General features: G+C 41.0%; 3 protein-coding genes across 7 annotated transcripts; 1 reads left to right on the top strand and 2 right to left on the bottom strand.

Annotated features, from left to right (window-relative positions):
* Positions 1-503: 503 nt before the first annotated feature.
* Positions 504-5,044, bottom strand: si:ch73-54f23.2 (uncharacterized). The gene is made up of 3 exons (XM_004550865.5): positions 4,409-5,044; positions 2,254-3,048; positions 504-1,421 (listed from the first exon to the last, which is right to left on the bottom strand). Exons 1-3 carry the CDS (start codon positions 4,721-4,723, stop codon positions 900-902), a joined length of 1,632 nt encoding a protein of 543 aa, XP_004550922.1. The 5' UTR covers positions 4,724-5,044; the 3' UTR covers positions 504-899.
* Positions 5,045-6,125: 1,081 nt separating this feature from the next.
* ino80e (INO80 complex subunit E) lies at positions 6,126-11,685 on the bottom strand. 3 transcript variants are annotated; one of them, XM_004550861.5, is made up of 8 exons: positions 11,566-11,685; positions 11,179-11,261; positions 11,010-11,080; positions 10,871-10,923; positions 10,696-10,777; positions 8,884-9,001; positions 8,483-8,581; positions 6,126-6,967 (listed from the first exon to the last, which is right to left on the bottom strand). In XM_004550861.5, exons 2-8 carry the CDS (start codon positions 11,257-11,259, stop codon positions 6,761-6,763), a joined length of 711 nt encoding a protein of 236 aa, XP_004550918.1. In that variant the 5' UTR covers positions 11,260-11,261; positions 11,566-11,685; the 3' UTR covers positions 6,126-6,760. The 3 variants fall into 3 exon arrangements, with proteins under 3 accessions (XP_004550918.1, XP_004550917.1, XP_012774580.1); XM_004550860.5 differs by having other exon boundaries at positions 11,393-11,600; XM_012919126.4 differs by lacking the exon at positions 8,483-8,581 and having other exon boundaries at positions 11,393-11,602.
* Positions 9,872-17,229, top strand: si:ch73-54f23.4 (zinc-binding protein A33). Of its 3 annotated transcripts, none has more exons than XM_004550864.6 (7): positions 9,872-10,287; positions 14,700-14,808; positions 15,007-15,102; positions 15,275-15,508; positions 15,995-16,017; positions 16,173-16,288; positions 16,377-17,229. In XM_004550864.6, the coding sequence occupies exons 2-7, from the start codon at positions 14,743-14,745 to the stop codon at positions 16,928-16,930; spliced, it is 1,089 nt and encodes a 362-aa protein (XP_004550921.1). In that variant the 5' UTR covers positions 9,872-10,287; positions 14,700-14,742; the 3' UTR covers positions 16,931-17,229. The 3 variants fall into 3 exon arrangements, with proteins under 3 accessions (XP_004550921.1, XP_012774579.1, XP_004550920.1); XM_012919125.2 differs by lacking the exon at positions 9,872-10,287 and adding an exon at positions 14,355-14,515 and having other exon boundaries at positions 14,734-14,808; XM_004550863.2 differs by lacking the exon at positions 9,872-10,287 and adding an exon at positions 14,355-14,515.
* Positions 17,230-18,519: the final 1,290 nt, after the last annotated feature.

Below are 18,519 nucleotides of genomic sequence, written 5' to 3'. Positions count from 1 at the left end.
CTTTAGCCCCTGGTACTCTATTGTTTCGCGCTCCTTCCTCCAGATGTTGCTATTTGGACTGTTATACTCAATCACTACAATGTCTGTTGATATATATATTACACCAAAACAATATATTTGCATTCAAATAGGCATAACAAATGTTTTATATCTCATGTGCCCTCGATAATAAAAATTTGTCTGTGGTAGAGAGTCATCTTGCAGGTTAGGTTATATATTAGCTTTGCTTTCATCGTCATTTAGTATAAATAACGCAGTATAATAAATATAGTATAATAGTATAATAAAGCAGCAGTTTACTGAACTGGTAAAAACGTATTACCAACATCATCATGGTTTAATCTGTAAAATTCTGTTATTTTTTACTGTCTAAAAATACAGTTTGCAGTAGAAGTATAATATGACTGGGTAACTGGGTAAATATACATATATGTGTCAAACTGTACTACTGGAAGAAGGAAACAAGAATATTCAATTAAGGGAATTCAAGGAAATGGTGCATGTCATGTTGGTAACCCAGCATACTCTTTTATTCAGATTTACAGATGTGACAGTTATCACACAAGTTGTCTTGAGTAATTACATCCAAAAGCAGAGTGTGCACAGTGTTATTCAAATCACAGTTGGTTAAGCTCTCAAGTACAGCAGACTATTTGGGCAGCTAGTTTTCCACAGTGAATTGTAAGATCTACAGTGTAAGAAATGCAGTGAAATTTACTCCACCACTATGTTATTTCAAAAATAAATCCAGCAAACCATCTGTAACAACTAAGGCATATCAAATTACATCATCTTTAATTAGTTTTTCACACATTCATATCTGGAAGAAATTTACAAACCAAAACTGAAACTTTATTAAAGTTTATTAAAGGTGTCATCTTGAGTTTTATTTTTTTCTTTCATTCTTCATTCGACTCCTGCCCAAAGGCCTCTCTTACACCCCCAAAGACTACATCAACCATTCCAAATATAACCCCTCCACCCAGCCTGCACACATTGATCACTCCCTTCCCACTTCTCCATACCAGTCTCCCAAAACCTCCTCCTACAGCTTGTGCTTGACCTCCCATCTCTGACATCACTGTTCCCACATAACCCTCACTGTGCTCCCACAGCCGCCCTCCAAAGAACTTGGTCACCGACCAAGCATTATCCAAAGCTTCACCAAATACCCCCACCGTGTCTCCAGCTAGGGTGCCCAGACCAGTGACCCCAGTGTGGCAGCTGCTCAGCAGTTCCCCCATCATAGAGGAGGTGCAGTAATAAACACTACAGAAGCATGTCTCCCCAATACCTAGCAGCATTTCTCCTGCTGTGCCCATCCAGGAGAGGAGGTCAGAGGTCAGTAGATGGAACAGGGTGAAGGTCTCTCCAGGCAGGGTAGAGAGAACTCCGAGGTCTTCCTGGAGAACATAGGTGACCTGAACGCAGATAAGAATAGTGAGTCGATTTCACAGTGTGACTGCAGGAAGTATAAACAACAAAAAGACAGAAAGCCTTGAGGCAATGTACTACACCTAGAATTAACTCCACCTGTACACCACACCTCATTCCAGTCTACGGGCGGAGCAGACTGGAATGAGATGATTTATTATTTAACTCTGAACCTGAATATGTTAATACATAACAGGTTAATACATAACACAAACTCTTGAGACAGTTTTATTAACCCGAGGCTCAAATGTAGAAAGAAAAATTGTCTATTTCTAATGATTTGTAATGGTTTTATTTTCCTATTGAAAACATTAATCAGAACCACAGGTCATTATACTGTTTAATGAATATAAAGTCATAATATCTTTTAATTCTCAAGGATTGCTTGTAACTAGTGAAATTAGAGAGTCTCAGGGAGCATTAGCCAGTCTGTGAAAACAATTGTCACACATGTGTTACACACGTGTCTGGAATGTGGATCTGAGAGGTCTGACAAAATCATGATGTTAACAATGATGTTTTTACAAACTAGGGTGTGGCGAGGTAATCCATGAAGTCTCAGTAATGCTTTATGGGAAAGTGGACCCAGTATTGCACCTTTCCCTTAATATAGACTCGACTCTATGGAAGTGTATGATATACTCCCAGAAAACATCTTTGAGTCTGAACCTCTTAATATCTGCACATCCTTTACAGAGAAAATAACTGTTAGTATGGTGAGAGGGGCAACTCAGTTTAAATTATGTTTATATTTATATTTTGTGTAGTATATTTTTGGATGTTTACACATTAGAGCTATTAGAGAGCTATTAGAGCTACCTGTCCAGGTAGTTGTGTGATTGTAGAAAATACAGGACGCAGAGGAAATTTGAAGATGGAGAAGGTGGTGGAGAGGATGGAGACCAGAGTGCTGGTGGAGTTTGTGTCCGTCTCTTCAGCAGTTTCATGTTCAGCTGAGGAGTCGGAGTCTGACCTGACAGCTCCTGAACGTGTCACATCACCCTGTTCATTACTGCTGCCCTCAGAAGTTGCTGCATCTGCTGAAGTCTCCTGCATGGCGTCAGCACCATCAGCTTTCCCTGACTGAGAATTAGCTGCCTGTTCTTTAGTTATCGACTTCTCTCGGCTTTCCAGAATGTCTGTCTGCACATCTGTATTTCCAGGAAGTCCCTCACTGTGGAGACCAACTCCGACTTCAACACTTTTCCCATCTCCTCCTCCGCAGCCTTCAGAGAACATTTCTGCCAATCCAAGCATGTCTTCCAGCTCCTTCACGCTCACTTGCCTCACCCCTTCCTGCGTCTCTCTGATTAACCCAATGCTGAAGCCACCCTTCCCCTGCGGGACAGCACAGCACGCCGCAGACCACAGCGGCTTCGTCTGACACTCCTCGTCTCCATCCTCAGCAGCCCCGAGTCCTCCCGCTCCAGTAAGGATGTAGAGATCACCCCCTACAGTGCTGCACTGGGGAGACACGCTTGACTGGACCAGTGTTGTGACTGTTGAATCCCAGTGGTGAAAAGGGGAGTCTGTGGGCGAGAAAGAATGAGATGGATCCACACCTCCTCTGAGAAGAGCTGATGCTGCCACTTTAATGTCTTCTTCCTGCTCTGTCTGGCAGAAAAAGAACCAAAACCAGCAGTTTAAGAAAGAGTCCATCAAACTCTTCAATCTATGCACTCTGATTTTTAAATGTTCCCATATAAGGACACAACAATAACAGAAACATCTCTAATTCCTGTTTCTCTGTGCTCAGCTGTTCAGTGTTGATAATTATGAGTGTGATAAAGATCCAATCCATCTTTTAAATTTATATTGTTTGCATTTTCTTTAAGCTCCATTTTCAAATGATTTTTAATGTGGAAAAAATAATCAGACTCCTTTCCTAATTTAAAAAAACTTTTTGTTTGGCCTGAGAGCTGAATGTTTGAAAAATAAAAGTTTCAAAGGTGTTTTATTTTATATTGAATACACTTGTATTATTCAAAGGCTCTGCATTAAAAATCTTTAGTTATCCCCAGACTTATTCTTATACTACTACTTCTTATTTATTATTATCCCAGATTATTTCTATTGTCTGGGATAAAGTATTCCAAGTAGAGTGCTTAACAAAGTTATTAGATCACCAACCAATATAAGGTTTATGCCACAGATGCCCTAAATTAACAGCATTGTAATTACGAAAATAATTTCTTATGTTTCCTAATGGTCAATCCAATGTTAAAATATCATTATTGTTGTCATTCATAAATTCTCTAATTTACTATTTTGCAAAAAAGCAGAAAAAAGATAGAAACATGTTATTATTTTTGATGCCAAATTGCAGTTATTTACTTGCCTTCCTGAAATGAAAAATGTATTTTAGTGGTTGAATGTTATGTTTGATTAATTCCAGTGTGTCAGCTCAAATTTAGATATAAAAACTAACATTTAGTTTGACTATTAAATAACAATATGTAAGACATATGTAATATGTAAGAATGCATTCTGTACATAAATGTTCCTATGAATCATGTTTTCTATACCAATGATGATTTTTTTGTGTGAAATATTAATTAATTAATTAATTCAGCACTGAGCTGGTATTCAGATGTAAACACCTGAAAGTTTTTTAGAGATGAAATTTGTCTAAACTTCAACTGCAAAGAGTTAATAGTCATTACAGGCCCCTCTTAAGGGGTGGCCATCAAATCCAGCCTTGCGTTTTCTTCTGCTTATCCAATTCAGGGTCACGGTTGGGCTAGAGCGTATCCCAGCTGTCACAGGGCAGGTGGCTGGGCACACCTTGGACACGCCACCAATCTTTTGCAGGGCTCAATTTTCTGCGTTTTTTACTTAATTTTCTTTATTAGAAAATTGAGTGGTTACCACTCACAATGTACTTAGTTACTCTCCACCACATTTCTTTACTTATAACTTAATCTTTTAAAACTAAGCACTTCTACTTTAATAAATGTGATAGATGAACTCTTACCACAGGTTCTCTCCCCTCCTCTCCCTCCCTCTCAGTCCATCCCTGGCGGAGATGGAAGGCAGAGTAGACAGCTGTGTCACAGGTCGGTCTGGACAGAGTGGCAAACGCCTGCCCTCCCGGCAGCCTGTGGCAGCGTGGGCGCAGCAGCGGCCCTGCAGAGGATCCCCGAGGAGGCGTCTGTCTGTAGAAGCAGTTGCTGCAGAGGGTGAAGTCTGCCTCCGAGTTGTCCTCAGCTGGGAGAGACAGACCTAGGCCCAGCACTGCCAGCAGGCAGACAGCCGCAGCAGCTGCACTGACAGCAGCAGGACACAGCATGATGGTGGTGAGCTTAGCAGATCCCCCCCCCTCCTCTCACTCACACACACACACACAGAGTGAGAGGCTTATAAATTACCCAGTGATTTCCGTATATAGATGAGAAAGATAATGTGGCCAAGGTTGGCTGCTGATGGCTTGTTGTTTTCCTCACTCGCTCCTTGTTTCCTCCTCCAGTTTCTCTGCAACCATGTCTGTCCGCTGGTAATGTTAGCTGCACTCTGTGAGAGTGAGTCTGTGTTTGCAGGCACAATCTTGCTTACTCCTTCATTTCCCTTTTCCTGACAGCCTCGCCCCCCTCTGTCAGTTCCACCCTCTGTGACTCTCCCTCTGCCTGTACCTCCACTTCACCCCTCCCTCTCATACTCTCTATGGTTACACCTTTAACTCCCATTTCTGTTAAGTACACAAGGAAAGCCCACACCTATTCAGGACTGTCAATTACCTGTATGTCTGCATGCCTAAACAATGGTCTCTGTGCAAGGTTATTTGATTGACAAACTCTTGTTGTTAGGTAAAGCGCTTACCTTAAAGTGCTGACTCTCTATCAGATCAAATATTTGCTTTGAACTGCTTCCAAATCAAGAAGAATTTCACACCTAAAAGTCCAGATAAATGAGAGAAAGTGAACTCTAAATATAGCAGGGTCTGTTCATGAACTCCTTATTAGAGCTAAATCTGGATAGCGACAGTTTCACGGGTCATTGTCTCTCCCAGAGTGCAGCGATTCTTGAAATCTGAACACACTCCCTTTCATGGCTTGCACATTTGCCCTCCTAAATATCAGAACCGTGCCTGTTGAGGCATGACGCTGGCACTGAGTGCTTTTTGCAAAATCATTATGTCGCAAAAACAGAAATCTGCATGCAATACCACAGCTCTAGAGTCAAAGGAAAAAAATATCTTGCACTCCCTTTTAGTCATGAAGAGCTGGAGTCGCGCCACGCTCCCTTCACATTGCTTAAAAGTTATGGCCAACATGAGCCAAATGTACCCTTGGGCTTCAGTCAACAACGGTATCAGGATTCCTTTGCAAAGAGGTCAAGCAAGAAAAGACAGTCATACACAGTAAGTGACATGGACATGAAGTTTACGCAGTATTTTAGTGTTGTAAATATTTAAAAAAGCTAAATGCAACACAGTACAAAGAGGACTGCCTACTTCAGTGTCTGTGTGGAGCTGTGGAATGGGAGTTTCAGGGTGTGAGTTCAGGGTGGGGTAATAAACCACAACATAAGAGCAATTTAACACTTTCACTTTACAAAATATGTTACAAATGCATTTTGGTAAACACATAAACACTTTCTGTTTAAGTAAAGCTGCATCGGTGGAATCTGTGAATAACACACACACACACACACACACACACACACACACACACAAGTGAAGTTTAAATAAAAACTTTTAGTCTGCTGAAATTATTTTAATCTGACACACAGTTGGATGGGTACAAAAACTATACACACCCATTCATGAGAAACACTTTAATTTTTGACCGATTTGATGAAATAAACTGTGAGTACAAATGAGAAATGTCAAAACTGTAACAAGTAAACAAAACTTAAAGCTGCACACACATTTATGTCACAGTTGAACAGTTTTAAAAGGACTGCAGCACTTCTACAATACAAAGTCAGAGACAGCTGTTAAGCAATAAAAAAAACAAAGGACACACCTAGTATTCAGTTTGTGTGGATGTTTTGACAAAAATAATCAGCAGGTAGTTTGAAACCGCTGTACAAAGTAAAGTATCCATCCAGCTCAGTGATTCCAGACCTTTCTTAATCCTTTGCAGACTGCACTTTTGTCACAGACCAATAACCCGACATAATTTTACACAAACGCACTACTGATGATATTGTTTGGACAGCGCTGCTGCAGTTAAGCTTAAGTCCACAAGGGGGAGCTTGACCCTCCTTTCAAAAGTGTGGACTTGTTTGTTCAATGCAGAAATACATTGAACCCTGTTCTATTTTTCAACCTTACATCCACATACATTTCCCTCACTTATAAATAAATCTAATCGCACACTCAGGCTCACTCATTAGGGATGTCAATGACGAGTTCAGCCTCGTCTCCCTCTCCTCTGTCTTCGTCTCCTCTGTCACTGTCTCCGTCGCTCTCGCCCTCCTCCTCAGCTGCATCTCCGCTAAACATCTGTCTAGGAACCCAGCTGAAGTGGCCACTGGCTGTTGGAGGAGCTGCAGGGCCTGATGGGTAATTAGCTGCCATTGAAGTAACGACCTAAGAAGATCAGAAAGAAGAAGTTGTTGTTTGGAACGACAAAGCGAGGGATGGACGGAGTGTAAAAGAATGATGAGTGGGGATTGATGGTAATGTCACAGATGACCGGAGTAAATCAGGACAAAGCATGAACAGTCATGGTAAAAAGACAGTACACTCTACTTAAAATCTAAGCTTTTATGTATCCGGATAGAATAAAAAATAAATAAATTCACCTGGTTCTTAGTGGGTCTTAAAATTAGGTAAATACAACCGTAACAATTGCATATTACAGTGTGTCATTAGGAGTGTAGGTAGCAGCCAGATGCTGCTAATCAAATGCACTTGGTTAATTGATAATCAGCAAATGTGAGCACCTTTATGAAAGCAGACGATTTGGCAGTTTTCTGATCTGGAGCATTCAGATGTGTGTTAACACAAGCCATCAGCAATGATCAGCAATCTTAGAGAAGCAACTGTTGCTGCCCAAGGGCATTTCCAAACAATCTGCCCCATCATTCTCCAGTGAGAAGGATTATTCACAAGGGGCAAACATTCAAGACAGCTGCCAATCCTCACAGGAGTGGGTCTTAACACACAATGCTCAGAGAAATGGCAAAAAATACAAAACAACCAAACACAGCCTGTCAGCACAAACACCTTATATCAAGTGTCAGGTGCAGTGGTGCAGGGACGATGACTTGGCTTGCTTTGCAGCCGCTGGATTCAGGCACCTTGCAGTCATAGAGTGGAGCATAAGCTCCTGTGTACACCAAAGCATTCTACAGTCAAATGTGACATCATCTGTTGGCTAACTCTGCAACAGGACAAAGATCCCACGCACAGCAGCAACTCTAAAACAGAATTACTGAAAAAGGCAAAGAATCAAGGTGTGATGGCTCAAAGTCCAGACCTCAACCTGACTGGAATGCTTAAGAGAGCTGTGCATAAATGAATGCCAACAAACGTCAATGAACTGAAGAAGACTGATAAAGTCACACAGAAAAAAATTACTTCCAATTATTGGTGCTAAAGGTGGGTCTACAAGCTACTGAGTCACTGGGCGCACTTTGTTTTTCCACAAACTGCTTCTGCAGTTTATGTTTTTGGTAAAGACCATGTGTTGTTTATCTCAGGTTGTATTTAGCTCAATTTAAAACCTCCTAACACCAGATCATTTTTTAAATATTATATCCTGATATGTAAAACCTTACAATTGACAGAGGGTGCACTTTCTTTTTTATCACAACTGTATATGCACTCATATATTTTTTCATTTTGGGGCTCAACAAAAGGGTCTTGAAATGCCATTGTTAGAGCAATAAAAATGAAAAACTGTACTATGAAATATACATATTTTAGATGCTTTTTACTTTGTTATAAATATGCATCTAAACTGAAAATACTGGAAACAGCCTGCCGGGCCATCAAATATAAATAGCTGGTTTGTGTACAGTTTGTGAGAATAAAGCGTGAAGTGTTTGATCATAATTATTTTTATCTCTGAACATCTTGTTTCCCCTCTTCCTCTCTCACCTTCCCCGTAGTCTCTTTCTTGTTTTTTGCCGTCTTTGTTTTTCTCTCTTTCTTCATTCGTTCAGCTGGGGGAGCCAAATACTCTGGTGGGAAGGGCATCTGCCCAACACACACGCAGGCCCCAAATCATTGTCAAATGACCACACAAACATGCATGCACACAGTCAAAGGGCAGTTTATAAGACAGACACACAGAAAAACAAACAAAACAGACACAGAAGAATGAACAATAAAAAGACAGTGGAGCAATTATAAATCTAAAAACAAAAAGCAAGGAACAGACTTGTGAATAAAATAATGCAAAATTAAAAAAACATATTATGCTCTTTGATGAGAAGATGAATATGACGGCAATGTTATTGTTGTTGGTTGCAATAAGATAAGAGGGGAAAGAAACTCACAGCGTTGAGGTAGGCCCCAGAGCCGGATGACTGCAGGGAGTTCACACCAGGACGGGAAAGCAGGGAGAGATGAGGAGATGATGATGAAGGGAGGCACGCACCGGGACTACTTTTTCGCCTGAAAAGAAGGTCATGGATTAAATAAAAAGAAATATGAATGTGTTTTGTTTTGTTTAACAATTAGAAAGCACAAATGTTTCACTCAACTGTCCTAACAGGCTTACTTGGCTTGGACATGTAAAGTAAGCCCAAATAAACCTAGCTTTAAAATGCCCCCTACTGCCTTCATTGCATATCCATCCATCCATTTTCTGCTGATTATTCGGGGCCGGAACGTTGGGGCAGCAGAGAAGCCAAACCTCCTTCTCCCCAGCCACCTCCTCCAGCTCACTCGGTGGAACAGGGTGTCCTGGGATTACCCCGGGGCCTACTCCCAGTAGAACATGCATGGAACATTTCACTGCTACTACTCCTAGTACGTCCCAAATGACTGAACTTCTCACCCTGTCACTAAGTGGGAGGGCAAGCCACCTTCTCCCTCAGAGACAGGGTGACAGAAAGATTATGCTGAATTTTTTTTTTCTCATACAGAATTGTGAAAACACCGTTCTTGTGCTAGCTAGTCACAGTTAAGAAAACGGAGAAAAACAACATTCAGCCACTGTAAAACAGTAAAAATACTCACTTTATGATTTATTAGTGTTGGCTAGAGACTCACACTAAACAAAGGGAAATCACTACTCTAACCTGTACCTTAATATCATTTAATGCTTGAATATAAACTGACTGGCCAAATCCAGTCACCACCTGGATTTAACACCTCGAATAGGAAAGAGCCTTCCACCAACAATTACTGTGGTAATTCACACGCTTCATTTATGGAGCTACATTTCAAAAGGGACAAATTAATGGCCTGCATGCATTCCGGATGATCTCTGAAACTACAAAAATTGGGCTAAGAACTGTTCAATACATCATTAAACCTGGAAGTGGTGATGATTGAATGACTGTAGATCAAATCATACAATATGGCTATGTTTAATACTGAAAGACAGGGTATTTCCACACATAGCCTTAAGAAAACTACTTGGTGTTTAATTGGGGGAAAAGGCTTCAGTTTAGGGAGCATAAAGATTAGAATCTTGGGCAGTGGAAAAAGATCATGTGGTCATATAATCCCAGATTTATCAGATTTCAGATGGGAACCTGTTGGTCAGTGTTATGATCTGTAGTTGCTTCAGATTGTCTAGGGTTGGTTTGGTAGTGTTATTTGTCCGAAAATGAGATCAGCTAACTACCGGAATATACTGAATGCCCAGGATTTTTCCATCACTGAATTTTTTCTTCCCTGAATACACTGGCTTATTCCAGGATTATGTGATGGTTTCAATTACTTCTATCGTTGTAAGTATTCTTCCCTTATGACTTGGATGTAAATTAAAATACTATTTCAGTATCTAAGGCAGATAACCTAAGTATGAAGAATGCTTACATGATGTACATATTGTGAATGCCTGCTTTTGAAACCTTAATAAAAATATGAATTAAAAAAAAGAATACACTGGCTTATTCCAAGATGACAACACCAGAATTCATTGGGCTCAAACTATAAAATGAGTGATTCATGGAGCATGCAACTACTATGAATACTTATAACACACAGTGTTGTGCAATGCAAAGTAAACAGGTAACTTCGCATTGCACAAGACGTCTGTGGAGGGTGGAAATAAAAGGTTAAATATGAACCTACTCAAAAGTGAATGATTCTGGTTGATCTACCTGGTAATTAATTTACTTAAATAGCCGACTTACTTCTTTGCTCCCTCTCGTTCCCTTTCCCTCTCTCTGGGTCCTTCCCCTTCACTGTTTTCCGAGGAAACAGTTGCTTCTGAATCTGATGATGAAAACAAAGACAAAATTGATCCACAGGACTTCAGAAGCAACAGCTTTTGTTTTTACTCATAAAGGTTTTATGTTCCTAGTCTACCTGATGAGTCTTCATCTACTCGCTCATACTGCAGCAATCTGTCCAGAAGAAAGCTGGAAAACATGTATAGAAAATTATTTTTTGCATTTCCATTAGGATGCACAAAGCATACCTATATGAAGACACAATCCTCACAAACCTCTTGTCCCTGGAAACTTTCAGAAGTTTCCTCTGTGCTCTCCTCAGCTCCTCCTGAAAACACTCCTGCTCCTGGAAAAGGAAACCAGCGAAACGAAATCAGCGCAAAGACAGACACGCAACTATAGCACGGCAGAGGAAACGGGACGGTTTAAAATGAAAACACTCACATAAACAAGAAACTTTAATTTCCGTTTGAGATTTTTGTATTTCCGCTTGTAGTCGACTTCGACGTCCGCTTGGCCGTTCATGTCTAAAATGCAAATAATTAAACCATGAAATCTGCAGTTTGTTAGCAGCAGTGGATACTAACTGTAATTGTTTTATAGCAGGTAGTGTCTGTAAAAGCACATTCTTCGTTTCCAGCGGAACCAGCCTCCGTACCTTCAGCTAGCTCCGATATCTAGCCTGCTACCTATAGCTAGAGCGCCACGAACAGTTCAAATGTTTACGAAGGCTTATTACAAAATATGCTAGCACGACTCAGGTGAATTTAAAGCTAATTTATCTCATGACACCTCTCTCTTGAGTCTGCCGTGGGACGTGCTATTGTTTACCTATCTGACGTCGTATTCGTGCGTCTTTCTTCTTCTGCTGTTACAGTTGTTTGACATTCACAATTTCGGTGCTTTCCCGCCACCTCCTGGGCAGGAGTGGAAGTACCAACTTTAAAAATCCCAACAATATTTTATATTTAAATCCCCTTCTTCTTTTTCATCGTCATCCAGCTGTTCTCTTTATGGGTCACTACTTCGGATCACTTGTCTCCATCTGACCCTGTTCCCTGCGTCCTCTGTCACACCAGCCCTCTGCATGTCCTCCTTTACTACACACATGCATCTTCTCTAAAGTCTTCCTTTTACCTTGTTTTAGCTCATTTTCAGTCCAGTCCTTGTAGCTGACTATTCTCAAAGGAATGTGTTTTTGTTTGTTAAAATGGACTGGTACATAAATAGTGCTTGAATGAATGAATTTAAGCACTCAAAGCACTTTTTTTAGCATAATCCTCATCTGGACCTTCAGCTGATCCATTCACTATTCATTGAAGCCTTATCAGTGGAAGGGCAGCTGTCAAGAAGACATTTTAATGAAGGTAAACAGGGCAACAGGTCTTATAGAGTGATGAATCCAAACTGAAACTTTTGGTTCTAATTGAGAGAGGTATGACTGTAGACACTCTAAACAGTATCTACAGCCATCTGTAAAACACAGTGGAGGCTGTGTCATGTTTCAGGACTGCATTTCAACTACTGGTGTTTGGGATCTGGGAAATTACGAATCCAGAAAAGTATAGCCATTCAATATCATCTAGAAAACATCTCAATTGACACTACTTTAATTTTTAGTATGACAGTGATTTCAAACATACTGCCAGCGCATTGAAAGCATAAGCAAAAAAACAAACAAACAAAAAAACGCACACAATGGAACACTATCAGTCAGAGATTGGCCTCCCCAGAGACCAGGCCTCAACATTATTGAAACAGTGTGGGATCATCTTGACAAAGAGTAGAATAAAAGGCAGGCAACATCCAAAGAAGAGATCTGAATGAACTTAAAGAAGAGGGAAACTAATCCAAAAAGGCTTCTCAATTACAGGGAGTTCTGGCTGTGCTGAAGAATAAAGGTGGTCATACCTTTTTACATGCATATTAATTATCAAGCTTATTAGAATTCTTGTTTCCAAATTTTCATTTATGTCTGCATGTTTTTACACAAAACATAGAGAAGTTAGGGATGGCTCACAACGTTTGCACAGTGCTCTAAAACTATTCTCTCCCTGACCATTAAAATCAAGTTGCATAGGTCCTTCAAACATTTGTGCCCATGACAAAATATTTTCCATCTGCAGGAGTGGAAACTTCAGCCCCACTGGGGAACTAAGTTGAGCCTCTTAAGTGCATATTTTTAAAGACCTGTTATGCAGACTTGGATCAACTTTCTGGTTGCAACTTATAAAAGCAGGAGTAGTCACTGAAAGGAACAGTGTAGGGCAGAAAACCAAAATATGGGCTTACCTTGGCCCAGTCTTCCGTAGCCTGAACCTTTCTCTCTGGCCTACGAGGAGTAATCCAAATGTGAATTCTTGCAAATCAAATTTCCTCATATTGTTCCTCCTCATCTCTCTCTCTTTTTGCACTGGGGTTCTGCTGAACTCCCTTAGATATGTCTCCCTGCAATTTTCTGTGCCCGATGTCCCAAACTTGGGTTTGACATAGTATGCTCTCTTGTGTGTTTATTCCCTTGTTTTCTGCATGGTGGGAACTTCTCAAATTTTTCTAAATGTATAAATAAACACGAAGAGGAGACGCAAATCCCTGGGAGGATTGTGTTAGGGAGGTCATCCAGAGTAAAACCCATACCAAATCAAATATGTGCAGATTTCAAGCTTTTATAAATACACATTTAGAGAAAGAAAAGTTCCACATGAACAAATGCAAGCATCAGATGTCTTTTATTTCTTTTAGTATAAAGTATTAGACATATATTACTAGTAGTAGTTTTTTTCTATGTATTAAGCATTATCTGTATTAGTATTGTAACACAATAGTTTGTGAAACTAGACCTGATTTATTAGGAATCGATCACAAAGCTCATGAAACATCCTTTTATATTCTAAATATCTAAATTTGCTAGCCAGCAATGCTTTACAGCTACTTTTATCCTCAGTCAAGAGTTACGTAGCATGCATGCGCGTCAAGACTCTGCATTTTATTAAATCTCCCTGTCCCCTCCACCTGCCGCATGCTGCGGTGCACTGAATTTTCTGCTCAACCTTAGTTCAGCACAGTCACTGGCCAGCACCCAGCACCATGAATTATAGATGAAGAACATTTTGCAGAGATGCTGCTTCAGTGCACATAGCCCACAGCCAGACCCTTGAGTGTGTGTGGGGGAGTTGATGGGGTGTGGGTGAGACAGAGATATATATATATAAAAAAAAGTTTGGATAAGTGGACAGGCTGGAGGGAGGTTTATTTATTTATTTATTTTTTTAAGACAGAAAGTGAGAAGAAGCAGTGGGCGCAGATAGTGTTTCTCCAAGGGCAGGGAAACGCTGACTGCACATTTCAAGATGCCACCCCTTGCAGTCGATATAGAACCCGGCAGGGCACCAATAGCGAAACAGCATCTTTTAATGCACCTTCCAGATCAGGCAGATACCAGAGAGCCACCTTGCAAAAATAAACACACACTGTCTCCCTTCCAGGCAAAACAACTGCCAATATGAAACACAATATCTCACTGACTTGCCGCCCCTCTCGTTGTTTCCAAAGACACTGGCAGACAGAAATAGACTCCTCTGTGTCTGCTGCCATAAATCGCTGCTGCCAACCACCCAGCCAGCCAGCCAGCAAGCCCTCCTGGCAGCTCCAGTCATCTGCCTCTCTCCCACCCCTCCATTTCTTCCCTTACTTTTAATGGAGCCATATTTTCTCGAGTCAGGCTGTGGCTGCTGATCTGTGCTTGTCAATACGTTTCCTCTTGTTAATTTTCTGCTTGGATGTACGTCCTCGTTGCTCTAATAGTCTGACTGTATCTCACTGTTGTTCTCGTTGTACTGGCATATGTGTTTTCCCTCTCTCGCTCCTTTGCTCTCCCTCCCCATATTGATGTGTTTGTGCTGTATGTCATTAATTTTGTTTCTCTCCTTCTAACGCCGTCTTTCGCTCTTATTTCAATTTCACAGAGGTCTTTTTGTTCCTGCTCTGTCCTATACACAGAAAACTGGAATGTACCAAAACCACGCTAAAGACACCAACAACAACTGCCAAAAAAGCCTTCTCTGTGGTCAAAAGGTAAGCTTCGAGTTCTATGGTTTCCACCTGCTGCTGTGTTTGGAACAGTTGAGAGCAGATACATTACCTCTTGAACGTTCTTTATTTTTAGCTTCCTGTTTTTTTAAACTGTTTGCAGTAGGATTCCTGTTCTCTTTGTATTTTATCTGCAAGGTTATGTCTCCTTTGTGTGTGTGTGTGTGTGTGTGTGTGTTACAGGAAAAGCTCATCCAGGCTATTAAAAGAATCAAGCATGAGGTAGATGAGTGCAGAGAAGCAGAAAGAGAGACATACATAGAATCAGTGGAAGTAGAGGTACCATCCCCGCCTTATTCATTATCTTTTATCTCTTTTTACACACAATTATTTCAGTTTATTGCAGACTAATTGAGTGTGCTGAAGCCAGCATTGGTTAAACACAGAAACCCTTCAGTTTGACCTACATACTAAATTTCTTTCTTTCCATTTTCCCTGATTTATCTTTCAGAACAGGTTTGATGACCTAGAAAGGGAAATCAGAGCAGAGTTTCAGAACCTCCACCGCTTCCTGGATGAGGAGGAGTGGAGGGACCTGGAGCGACTGAGGAGGGAGAGACAGAAGCAACTGAAACAGCTGAAGGAGAGAGAGAAGAAGATAGCGGGGCAAGGGCGAGACCTGGAAAAAGCCATCGCAGTGCTCAACAACAAGCTGACTGAGGAGGACAGTCCTAAGCTGATCAAAGTGAGGAAGAGTGTCACTGAATAAGAAGACACGACATGTGATTGTTAATTAAACTTGGGCTTTTATGAACTTGACTCTAATTATACTCTGCAAAGCTGTGGTGTGTTGATAGGCAGGGTTTATGTGTGTGGTGAGGAGCAGCAGCAATACAGTGCTTTATCTAGAGCCACTGTTTTCCACCCTGCTCCTTTGACACACTCGCCTTAGAGTAAAAATAACTTTCTATAATTGTTCATCCTCTTTAAACACTTTCACAGTTAGAGCATGCATGTTTACAAAGGGCCACCCTTACACAACACCACTTTACTGGCACTTATTTGATCAATAAGTATTACATTAGATTCGATTGATTTGATTAAAAAGCAGTTTCTCATTTAGAAAACAAAAGCCCAAACAGCAGACCCGTGTCCAAATACAAAGCTTTCTATGAGAAAAGTGCTCTGTTATGTTGTTTTAACTAATCAAGGCTGAATTCTTTTCTTGTAGGAAATTCAAGATCTCATTAAAAGGTACGTTTTCTCAGTAGCGTGACTTTAGTAAATAATCTGAATCTTGACATTGCCTCTTAACTCATTTATCCTGTGTGTATGGACGTTTAGCATCTGTGAGACTGTCTTACAGATGGACCTCCTACCATTTAGTCCTTCCCTCTGTGTCCTAACAGATCTCAGGTCAGCTTTGTTCTCCCAGCGGAGGTGGACACAGAGGTTCGCTCTGGCCAGTTTGTCGGTCCCATCCAGTACAGAATATGGAAACACATGAAAAGCTGCCTCTACCCAAGTATTTCCATACAGCATCATTCATTCGATGCAATACACATGTGAATAAGCAGCATCAGTCACTGTCCTCAATCTGTTTCTGTTTCTAGATATTACATCAGTGACCTTTGACCCTGAAACAGCACACCCGAATCTGACTCTCTCCCAGTCCTGCACTTCAGTTTGGTTCGATGAGGATAAAGACACAAAAGACTTCCAGGCCAACCCGCGGCAGTTTCACTATTACTACTGCTTGCTGGGCCGTGAGGGCTTCACCACAGGGCGACACTACTGGGAGGTCGAGGTTGGGAGCAAGACGGCGTGGAGGCTGGGTGTGGCAAGAGAAGACGTCCCAAGAGGGGAGATGTCTGCCACAGGCACCTCCAACGGCCTGTGGACCTTGGCACTGAAGAGCGGCTCTATCCTAGCCTGCACTGACCCAGACCCGATAAAGATCAAGGTGTCGCTCTGCCTCGTCCGCATTGGCGTGTTCTTGGACTGTGAAAAGGAGGAGGTGACTTTTTATAATGCCCTTACCATGGCACCAATCTACACCTTCTCCATGGGCACTGTGGAGGTTCCTCTGTTTCCCTTCTACAACCCATGTGACACAGATTATGGAAAGAATATGGCACCACTGAACATCTTTATCCCTTCCCTATAAGAAGCTGTTCAGCTGGAACCGAACATTAAGACATTTGCAGAATTAATTGCCAATGATTTCATCATGATTTTTCATTTTTGAAGCACCTCTCCAACTGGATTACTTAACATCTTACTCAAAAGTATAATAGCTAGATGAGTCAAAAATAAAATTAATAGTTGCTACAGTGATTCTATTGTGTCTCTCATTTTAAGAAGAAGAGAGTCCCTCTCATTGATTATGCACTTATTTCCTGGTAAAAGAGGGTATAAATGGAAAAACTCAGTTTATGAAATAAACACAGGTCACTGCTTCTGTAACTTTCCTTCACTCTTTAAGGTTGTCATTTGCAGCCAATCTGGAGCTTCAGGATCCACAGCAGGTGTAAACAGAGCTGTGATGTTCTTACCTTTGGCCTACATATAAATAGCTCTGTGTCCTGTGTCCTGGGGCAGCTATGGAAGCTCAAAACGCACCAGAGGGGATTAATGTGGTCAGAAAGTGACATGTGTTCCCCACAACAAATCACGGCTGGCATTGTGTGAGATCTCCGCTTGGTGGGATAGCCCTGAGACGGCACTGTCCTTCTGAAAGGTTGTTAATTGCAGAGAAAGAAAAACTAAGACAGCAAGGCAGCAGATGTCATAATCTTTTGTTTATTCTTAGTATTCCTTTAGACATGAAATAAAGATATTGTCTTTACAAAACATCTGTGTGAAGTGTTGTGCAAAAAGGGAGTACAGAGAGAGAGAGAGAGACCATGTGAGACATCACACCACAACCAGGCCAGGAGCAGGAATTAGAGAGGATCAGAGCAGAGACAACTCACATAGTGCAAGGAGTACCAGTGGTCTTAAAAGTGGTGGGGGTTTTCTCTAATCAGAGGTGGGTATGAAACCACAATCCCTCTGGCACCAATTAGCTGTAATAACTCTTCCTTCCACTCACCGTCTGCCTCTCTCACACTCATACTCACTCTAAGTGGCTTTCTATTGCAATCACTGACAGCACACAGTAGTGGCGTTGTGTGGAAATGTAGTTTTAGCCACCTCTCATTAACCACTCACAACAACATAACCCAAACCCACACAAAGCTTTGTCATTCATCTGCTGCTATCATGAACTCACTCACAAACTCCAAACTAACCCATAGACACTGTTAATGGAAACATGCTTTGCTTGTATGCTGCCTACAATTAAATCAGACTCTTTTCATCTCTTTTAGAGCCCAACCAACAAAAGAGTTTAAAGACCGGAAGCAATACTTGGTAATTTAAAAATGCTTTTTTCTTTCAGACACATCAATCATAAAGCAGGAACTTCAGTAACACTTGAGGGAAGATGAACAACTTTAATAATTGACCAACGCGTTTCGGCTTGTGGCCTTCATCAGGGTCATAGTAAATCATTGTAAAAAATTGCTTAAATACAAGACAGGAAACAGAAAAAAAAAATCAAATTAACCAGTCAAAACTTCATAGATAGGTCAGCTGACATATAATAGGTATTGGTTAATTGGCTAAGTTACGCCCAAGTAAATACCAGACTAGATCATTTACTTGGGCGTAACTTAGCCAATTAACCAATACCTATTATATGTCAGCTGACCT

This window comes from Maylandia zebra, linkage group LG11 (assembly GCF_041146795.1).
Source record: "Maylandia zebra isolate NMK-2024a linkage group LG11, Mzebra_GT3a, whole genome shotgun sequence".
In the NCBI taxonomy this organism is placed as follows: Eukaryota; Metazoa; Chordata; class Actinopteri; order Cichliformes; family Cichlidae; genus Maylandia; species Maylandia zebra.
This window is presented reverse-complemented; position numbering and strand designations above follow the sequence as displayed.

Bases quoted from the DNA above. Each gene is read 5' to 3' on its own strand.
- si:ch73-54f23.4 (XM_004550864.6), top strand. From the start codon at position 14,743: ATGTACCAAAACCACGCTAAAGACACCAACAACAACTGCCAAAAAAGC. The intron at 15,509-15,994 runs GTGAGGAAGAGT...CTTTTCTTGTAG, and splicing joins ACAGTCCTAAGCTGATCAAA to GAAATTCAAGATCTCATTAA. The intron at 16,018-16,172 runs GTACGTTTTCTC...GTGTCCTAACAG, and splicing joins ATTCAAGATCTCATTAAAAG to ATCTCAGGTCAGCTTTGTTC.
- ino80e (XM_004550861.5), bottom strand. From the start codon at position 11,259: ATGAACGGCCAAGCGGACGTCGAAGTCGACTACAAGCGGAAATACAAA. The intron at 10,924-11,009 runs GTTTGTGAGGAT...CATGTTTTCCAG, and splicing joins AAAGTTTCCAGGGACAAGAG to CTTTCTTCTGGACAGATTGC. The intron at 10,778-10,870 runs GTAGACTAGGAA...TTTCATCATCAG, and splicing joins AGTAGATGAAGACTCATCAG to ATTCAGAAGCAACTGTTTCC.
- si:ch73-54f23.2 (XM_004550865.5), bottom strand. From the start codon at position 4,723: ATGCTGTGTCCTGCTGCTGTCAGTGCAGCTGCTGCGGCTGTCTGCCTG. The intron at 3,049-4,408 runs GTAAGAGTTCAT...TTTTTCTGCCAG, and splicing joins AGGAGGGGAGAGAACCTGTG to ACAGAGCAGGAAGAAGACAT. The intron at 1,422-2,253 runs GTAGCTCTAATA...ATCTGCGTTCAG, and splicing joins TCACACAACTACCTGGACAG to GTCACCTATGTTCTCCAGGA.